Genomic DNA, 9635 nt, shown 5'->3' on the forward strand with positions numbered 1-9635 from the left:
ACCCTCCATAAACTTATCTTGCTTTAGGAAAATACTCGACTGTGCGGGCAGTTTTCAACTCAGTGGACACGCACACCTTCAGTCTTAGTAAATGCGGGAAACGAGACAAACGACCACTGCTAAACAAAACATGATGGCTCATTTACACAGAGAAATTGGCAAGGAGAATGCAGCCCTGGTGAAAAGACACTTCAGTGAGGCTGATGAGACAAGTTTGTGCTAACAGACTTGAGAAATGAATTGACAGCATGAACGCTATTTTGTCACAACACACTGAAGAAATAACAATTTGCTCTGAAAAACTTTCAGGAGTGTGTAACTGATGTTGAAAAGTTCACAAAGCCAAGCTCACGGACATGCAGGACAGGGCACGCAGGGACAACTTGCTCATATTCAACCCCAAAGAGGGAGCCAGAAGCCTGAATGAGTTTGCTTACCTGTTACCTGTTACCTGAGAATATTCCCATCGTGGTTTTTCAATCTTTGTGTCTGCTCTGCCGGAGCTGATCAGATGCCACTGTCTTGGTCAACCTGGTCCCAGGAAGGCATAGAGCTCACGGCCGCTAATTATAAAATGCTTTTGCTACTCTGATAGAATTATTTTTTTCAGAATAAACAGTATCATCAGCTTCTGATACCACTGTACTTTAGAATGACCCTTTTAAACAAGAACTTGAGTTGAATTAATTTATCAGCATAAACAGTAGGTCAGTCGACAACCCTCAAGTGCTATGGGATGCATTAGAAATAAATCAGTTTCCTTTGCATTGAATTTGAAGTAAGAAAACATCACACTGACCTTCTGGAAACTGAAATTGCAGCAGTAGAACAAAGCAAAGCTAAACAACACTTTAAACCTTCTCAGGCGACAGAACTACTGGATGAACTCAACGGCTTATTAAGACACAGAATTCATTATTCATCGCACCAGGCAGAACCAGTACAGGGCATGTCCTAACTAACAAACAATCATTTAGCAAAATTTCAGCAATCAAGACCAAAGAGGGCATAACTGAGGCCTCATTATAGGAGTTTGCAGGGAGGCAGGAGGAGTCCATATCGCTACCTATCCACACAATACCATTGGGACGTTCATTCATATGATTTGCCAGTGACCAGAGGTTAACAGGTTTTGGGAAAATATCAAGTATCTTGTCCAACGTTATCGAGAGAGCCGTCCCTCACTCACAGTGTCTGCTCTTACTTAATGACATGCCATCCTTGGAGCTAACCATTAAGGAAAAGCACCTTTTGTTAGCTGGTCTTACAGCTGCTAAAAAATGGTAGCCTGTCGCTGGAAAACACCTCATGTACTGTCTGAGGGGATTGGCTCTACTCGTACTGTAATATTGCATAGCTGGAGCTCTCCACAGCTTGATTACATCATTCCAAAACACAAAATATTACTTGCTGGTCAAAGCTAATTGAAAACAATAGTGTTTTGTTATATTTATTTGTGATTAATTGCCTATTTAAGCCATGTTGTTAATGTCTGTGCCTCCCTGCTATACATACATATTATATGTACTCTTTGTCTTTTTATATACATACATATACTGTATGCATGCTCTTGACTATTTCTTCTAATCCTTTGTGTTTGAATGCTATTTGAAGTTTCAAAAAGAGATTGTTTGTCATGTCTATTTGCAATGATAATGTTGCCTCCCCCTCCTTGAAAAATACTAAAAAAATAAATAAATGTTGGGGCCAGATAGCTAAACAATGAGCTCACCAGTGTTGGGGCTTGGATCTTAGGAATTAAATGCTTAGTGAAGGTCATGACACACCTTCCTCCAGTGAAAAGGAACAAATCAGTGAAGTCAGCCCCTCTTCTGTTGAAAATCTGACAATTGATATGCAGCACTAGTTTTAAATCACACAAAGTTTTACATCATTTTTGTCAGGGTACTGGGACATGATAACTTCACACACACACACACACACACACACACACACACACACACACACACACACACACACACACTATAGCACTGACCTTATGTTGGAGTACATGATGCTGCAGTGGCAGTCCACAGTGAATAGAGAGAGGACATCAACAACATCAAGTGAAACAAAATGCCGGGCTAAATCTAGGACAAGCCGTCCCCACAGGAGCCTACTGTGAATGATATCATTCAACAAAGTACAGAGAACACTCAACTGTACAACACTTATTCCTCCAGTATGTTCAATATACTGTACTGATAGAGACTGCCAAACAACAGTGTTGTAGCAAAACTGCAAATTTGCTTAGTAAAGTCATGGGCAGTGTCATAGAACTAATTTTACAACACTTGGCAGGCAGAATATGTAAAATGTATCTTTGTACTATATAGTAAATAGCTTTACAGGAACTAATTTCAAATGCATCCAAAACTAGCCATGTAAGAAATGAGAGCCTTGTGATGCCTCATGGTGCTGTTTGCAGACATCACATTCCTCTGCTGGAACCTGAAACCAACTACTCTGGTTTAAAAGGCACATGTGAAGGTAGAGTATTGGAAAGAGTATAATGTAAAGGTGTAAAATAAAAAGAAAGGGAAACAGCGGAGCAAAGAGGTAAGACATACAACAAGCCAAACTTTGTTTGGATGGTTGTGTTTCTTGGTCAGTATGTCCAAGTCGCTGCATGGTATAGGTCATTTCTGACAAGACTACTGTGAAGATTCCTGTGGTCACAGAGGAGGATGCTAACCTTAATCACAAGCCTTCACCAGGACAAAACACTTTTACATGATAAAAACTAGTAGGTAGATCTCCCTGAAACACATGCATACACTCCAAACAAGATGAACCCTTTCTATTTGTATGTCATTGTTGTTCAGTTATTGTTGTGTAAGTGATTGTAAGATTGTCTGTTACAGAAATGTTGGTTGCCGCCCCTCCCAGATTATTATCATCATTAGATGCTGTTGAATCTGGTTAAAGCTGGGGTTGCTAAGTTATTTTAGCATTTTCTGTTACATAGAAAATCTCTTAACATTCTGACATTAATCAATCAATAAATAATCAACGGCTCTGACAGAAAAGAGGTGCCTGTGTGACTGTAGCAGGCCTCTAAAAAGGCCATCCAGTCATTTCATTCAACCTAAGTGAAATGATTGGACGGACAGCCTGTCTGGCTACCTACATACCTGCTTGCCTGCGCACACTCTGTCCATGCACTCATGACGCATAACTATATTGCTTAAGATCTTACTGAGCTAGCCACCCACCAATTCCAGAGAAAGGGTAGTCAATATTCCCAAATACTAACATGCTAGCTAGACAGCAAGAACTATAATAGCCATGTTAATTGTTTTCATTGATAATGATAACTTGGGGTGTTTTCTTACATGTGAATGAGACATGAGATAGTGGGATACAGTTAGCAGGACAATGATGAGCTGTGATCTCAGTACACATCCCCTGAGCCAAAGAACAAGTGAGTTTTTTCAGCCTAGATATGTTTCTGATGGCCATTTTGCTTGTGTTTAAGAGACTGTTTATTCATCTATTTATTTTACTAAATAAGCTAAGACCTCGTTGAACATAGCAAACTAGCCATTAACACACATCTCCCAGCTGGCCAGCAAGAGCTACGGGGCAGTTGGTGTCGGTATAGTCGGGCAGAGCGTGTGCATGTGTTTTAGAGGAGTAGCTCCTGGAGGGAGGCCTGACGGGTTTTTTTGGCTAGTTTCTTGATTTTTTAACCCCACTTTTAATGATTACTGCAGCTTCACACAGTTATTTGAAGAGATGTATTTGTAGTATTAACTTCTCCTAACTTTTGTGGAGCAGTTTTATTCATAAAAGTGGACGTGCGACAGCAAATAAGCTGCAATAGCTTGCACTGTTGTGGATTTATGGGCTCTAGGTTTCTTCAGAGTTCAGAGTATTTGACGCGTTGGGAGTGAGAACAGGCTGCATTATCCTAATAGCAGCTAGCATCGAGCCGCCAGCTTCGAGCAGGATGAGGAGTGGGGCCTCAGAGGTCTGGTCAGCTCATTTCTTTCCAACTCCACACCAACAGATATGAAAACTTGTAGGCTAGTCTTCAGACCCAACTGACGCTGACCATTTACATTACTTGAGGACATAAGATTTCACACAGCTCCCTCTGGTGACACAAAAAACTGAATTTAGTGCTGTTAGAATTGCAACACAGGTTCCCTCATTGTTACATTAATGAGCCTGGTAATTCTTTAGAATACATTGTCAAAACTATTAAATATATCAAAACATAAATATTTTCTCCGTCAATACAAAATCAGTCCATCACAGAGCAAGACAACTGAAATACTGAAACAGAGAGCGTATGTGTCATGTGCTCAGAGGAACCGGTTTGAAAGTTGGTCTGGGTTGATAGAGGATATAGTCTTTTGGCTCTGTCTCTCGACTTTGACAGGATGATGGATTGCTGTGTTGTAACATGGAGAGTGGAGCCCCGGGGGTAAGCACCACAACAGAGCTGGATAAATCACTGGCAGGGAAGGATCACAGTTACCTCAGACACTGATCTGCTTCTATAGAGACTGAAAAACTTGCTCACTTCCAGCGTTCCTTCCCTGTACTGTTGTTCTCTTCTCTGGGTAAGCTGTAGAGCCACACATGTAAAAACCATATGAAGGTGGACACAGATATATAATTGCACAAATCAACACACACAGAGAGTGTAATTAGAGTGCAATTACAGTAGTGGAAGTCACTTATCATCAGCCTACATCTATAAGCTCTTAACACAACATCCTGCCTGTGGTCTCATCTCCGGAGCCATGAGAGTGGTGAGAGACATTCACGCCTTTACACACACCCGGACACACGGAAGCCCTTTCCTCCTGTGCGCTGAAACATCCGGCACTGTGCTATGTGATAGGGATACTTGTCATTGCAGCAAGCCCGGAGAGGTGGGATGAAAGATAACCACATATCCAGAAGTCCCGGGGTAACTGCCAGAGGCCGGATCAGAGGAAGGAGAGGCGTGAGAAAAGGAGTGAGAGAGAGGTGCTGGCCAGTGAGAGGTTTCGGAAGACAAGGGGAGGGTAGTTACATTGCTGCAGCGCGCAGTAGTGTTGCAACAGCTGCGAGCAGACAGGCCGCCTTCTCTAAATGCAACTGGAAGGATTTAACCCTTACGGCCAACTGATGGTTACTGCCCACCTGTTCATGCTCTTATACAAACATTCCTTTTGATCAGGGCTTCTCAAAGAAGACAGCCAGGCTCCTGGGAGGGGGTGTAGAGGTTTCCTATGAGTTCTTGAAGTTTCAAAGATTCCAGGAGTCCCAGAAGGAGATGCAAGGGTAACAGAAGGCATTCCAGAGATCTTAGACAAGGTTTCATAGGGTTTGATTGAGTTCCAGGTGTTAAAACATTTGTTGGTGATTGAAAATTAGTTTGGGTGGTTTAAACCACCCACTGCTCCACCCATGGGAAAATACTACGATGTAGAACATCCATGAATAAAAAAAATAAAATAAAAAAAAAGTCACAATGAGGCTCCAGCGAAGTTCTAGATGAGTCAGGAAGACTCTTGTACGCTTGATTTCTCATACCATCCTGTTATTCACTCCTCTCACTAGAGGTGTGGAAATATCTCAATTATAAGATGCATCACGATGCAGACGTGCAGGATTCTGCACTGATGAGTACACAGAGCATGTTTGAGTGTTTGCAGCTTATGTTGATCGTTGATTGTCCAGACTCGGCGAGACAATGAAGTCAGTCATACTACTGTTGACATAGGGAGAGCAGAAGTCCCTGCTGGAGCTGTTCCCGGAAAATGTCCCAACTTTTAACGGTGCCTTAAAAACAGGCCGCAAAGTGAGATAATACTTTGTGTGGCAGAAAAGAACAGGTAGCACAGCCTATGGTTAATGTATCAATCAAGTTGTGCTTGTTTTGGCCAACAGAGGGGGCTGCCCGGTACAGCAGCATTACTTCATCACTCATTCTTGCTCGCGATATTTTATGAAAAGACTTTTATGGGAAAACGCACCAGAAATGCACCCACATCACCACAGATATCTTTTCAAGTCCGATAGAGCAGAGAGGAAGGAGAGGAGGAACACTGGAGAGGAAGAAGAGTGAAGGAAGTAGAGGAGGAAAGGAGCTGAATGATGAAGAAAATTCTCCTCCTTCCTTAGCTACATACGCTCTTTAATCAACCTGTTTGATTACCTGCATCATCAAAACGCTGAAAGTAGGCTGTTTTTCTAACTTTATAGAGACACAGTACACGGTTCTCACAGGAAAAACATAATGATCTCATAGAATATGATGCATTGCTGAGGTTTAAACTGGCCACCAGTAGCTTTATAAAATGAGCTCAACATTAAACATCTACAGCAGCAAAATGACACATACACATTAATGCAGCAGTAACATTAATTCACAAACATCAGATGGTAGAGCACGCTTCTCATGGGGGTACAGAGGCTTCGTCCTCGCTGCAGCGGCTCCGGGTTCGAGTCCAACCTGTGGCTATTTGCTGCATGGCCATGAGGCCAGAGCGCTGAAGCCATACACGTCCCCACTGCTGCACAGAGCAGTGTGCACTATCTATTCAAAAGGTATTACTATTGAATTGTCCAAATCTCACCAAATTCAACACTGCTCTTTCTTGGGTCCTCAGCAACTAACCTGTCAAGTGTGAAGTAGATTGGATGAATGGTTCTTGATTTATGCAAAGGACATACAGAGGTTCCTTGATTCATAGTTAGATTAGGTTTGATAAATCAGAGGACTAAGATTCTGCAGTGATAAGGGCCTAACACGCTGTGGCCAGGTGAGGGGAAATAGGTGAGCTGAGATATTTATATTCATATAAGTCACATGACTCAGTCCCGGCTGCTGTAGTGTTCTAAAAAGTCAGCTTGCAGCACAGTGAAGCGCTGGTGTCTGATCTCACTTCCAGCCACAATCCCTATTATTCCTGCCTTCCCAATGTCCACAGTGTAGAGAGCAGTCTTCATACTGGACTGTAACCTGACTCTGGGCAGCTGCACTCTGTGCTCTATAAAGTGAACGCCTTTGAACAGATCACTGCTTCAGGCTAAGAGAGACTAAAGAACAGTGTGATACTTCCTGCTTCATAGTGTCATACGACATGTCCATTACCAAAACTTTACATAACTATAAACAAGAATTGGCAGCTTGTGATAATGTAAAGCACCTGTTGTATCTAATATTTAAACTCACACATGTTTTTCAGACTAGAAATTAGGTTCTGTGAAGATTCATATAAATGTCTCTGTGGATCGACACAGAGCTGACATAACCTACACCAGGGGTGCTCACACTTTTTCAGCATGCGAGCTACTTATAAAATGACCAAGGCAAAATGATCTACCTACTACAAAAATGCAAATGTATTTATAAATATATTGAGGATTTTTTGTACAATGTATGTTGATGTACCTTGCATAACCGCATGAGCCAATATTGCACAACACAATTAACTATGCACATTTTTTGTCATTACCTGAGTTTACTCTGATGACTTGCACTGAATTGAATCAGCCAGGGATGCGTAGTCCGGACAGTAGCTGCTGACAGCCAGCCTCAAGCACACTTCCAAATGATCGTCAGTCATGGTGGAGTGGTACTTGGACTCAATGATCTTCATGTGAGAAAAGGCTGACTCACATAAATAAGTGGAGCCGAATAATGCAGTCAAGGAGGTAGCACATTTCCTCATGTTGGGGTACTTTACCTCTGTGAGTAAGTTCCAGAACTGTCCATGAGCTCTGGACTTCAGCTCAATGTCGGCTTGCAGTGTCAAAATCTCATCCTCCACTCCAGAAGAGTTCAGGTGAAACAGTGTTGCAATTTTTGATGCGAGTGAATCCACCTCAGCATCATCCCGAAAAGGATAGCACATGAATGTAGCGACTGGCTCGAGCAAAGAAAAGTCTTGAAAGCGTTTGTCAAACTCTGACAGAAGATTGTCAATCTGCTCTGTGTAGCGTGCACTATCAAGTTGCACACAGGCCTTCCCTTGCATCTCCAGCTCTGACGCCAGGTTCTGGAAGTTTGCCAAATCATGGCGCTGCAGCTTTGAGGAGAGATGTCCCATCTTTCGTTTGAAAGCATTAACTGAGCTGATCATATTGATCACTGTTTTGTCTTTTCCTTGCAGCTCTAGATTGAGGTCATTCAACATGTTTGTCAAATCGGCTAAAAATGCCAAGTCTAACAGCCACTGAACGTCACTTAGTTGCTTGTATTCTGCATGTCCAGCTACACGGAAAAAATCCTTAATCTCCGGACAGAGCTCTCGAAATCTTTGCAGGAATTTGCCTCGACTAAGCCATCTCACGTCAGTGTGCAGCAACAACTCAGAGTGGTCGCAGTCAGCCTTCTCCAGATGTGCACGGAATAACCGTCTTTGAAGAGCTCTGGCGCGAATAGAGCAGGCGATCTTCGTTGTCACATCCATAATCTCTTTCATGTTGAGCATTTTAGCGCATAACGCTTGTTGGTGGATTATGCAATGGTAATTCAAGAAGTCCGGGAAAGCATCGTCCTGCCTGCACTTGGCAATAAATCCATTCAAGCGGCCAACCATTGCAGGTGCGCCATCCGTGGTGATAGACACCAATTTGTACACTGGGAGCTGGGTTTTATCAATAAAGTTTTTGAACGACTGAAATATGTCCTCTCCTCGCGTCTGTTCTTTCATGGACAGTACTGTTAATAGCTCCTCTTTTGCAGTGATATCAGAAAACACCATACGAATGAAAATGCACATCTGTGCTGTGTCACTCACGTCCGTAGACTCGTCCAACTGCAGTGAGAAACACTCACAGTCTGCGATGTCTTTCCAAAGTTGCCCGGTCAAATCCTCCGCCATGGCTTCACAGCGCCGTGTAACTGTACTCCTTGACAGCTGGAGAGCTTTGATCGAAGATACTATTTCTGTCAGTCTCGAAACAATGAGTCAGCTGCTTCAACGAATGCCTCCTTTACCATTTCTCCGTCTTGGAAGGATTTCTTGTTATTAACGATGAGATGACTCACCCGGAACGATGCTTCGGTGGCGGCTTTCGCTTTTGAAGTAGGTTGTGTGAAAAATGACTGCTGTCCGGACAACTGGCATTTTAATTCCTTCACCTTTCTCTTCCTCAGCTCGCTTTTCGGCGGGAAGTCGGTATCATATTTTCCATGAACAGTCCGAAAATGCCGCTCCACATTTCCCTTCTTTGGTATTGCGATGGTAGACTGGCAGATGAGGCAAACGCACTTCGAAAATGTCATCGTGAAAAAAAACTCCTCCTCCCATTCCGTATGAAAGTGATACGTTTTTGTCTTCTTACTTGGTCCAGCTCCCCCACTCATATTTATACCCTTTCTTGAGTTCAAGAGAATAAAACGAGGGCTTAAAATTGGAGGTAACCAACTCGCTAGCTTGTTAGCTGTGCTGCACTTAGCACCGTTGTTTGCGCATGCATGCGTGGTGACCTATGTGTCACAAAAAATCAGGTGTCATCTGACTGGCTGCCCTGTATATCAATCAAGTGACGGGATGGATGATAGGCTGACGTCTATTTTTTAATGTCATGCGATCTACCCATACTACCTTTGCGATCGACTGGTAGATCGCGATCGACGTAATGAGCACCCCTGACCTACACCTTTCAATCTCCACTTGTTGCAA

The 9635-nt window shown here is 42.9% G+C and overlaps 1 protein-coding gene across 1 annotated transcript; it reads right to left on the reverse strand.

Moving 5' to 3' along the window:
* Nucleotides 1-7466: 7466 nt before the first annotated feature.
* LOC141012024 (general transcription factor II-I repeat domain-containing protein 2A-like) lies at nt 7467-8831 on the reverse strand. The gene has a single exon (XM_073485404.1). It carries the CDS (start codon nt 8829-8831, stop codon nt 7467-7469), a length of 1365 nt encoding a protein of 454 aa, XP_073341505.1.
* Between the last annotated feature and the right edge of the window lie 804 nt (nt 8832-9635).

The sequence above is a fragment of the Pagrus major genome, chromosome 17, assembly GCF_040436345.1.
Source record: "Pagrus major chromosome 17, Pma_NU_1.0".
NCBI lineage: Eukaryota > Metazoa > Chordata > Actinopteri > Spariformes > Sparidae > Pagrus > Pagrus major.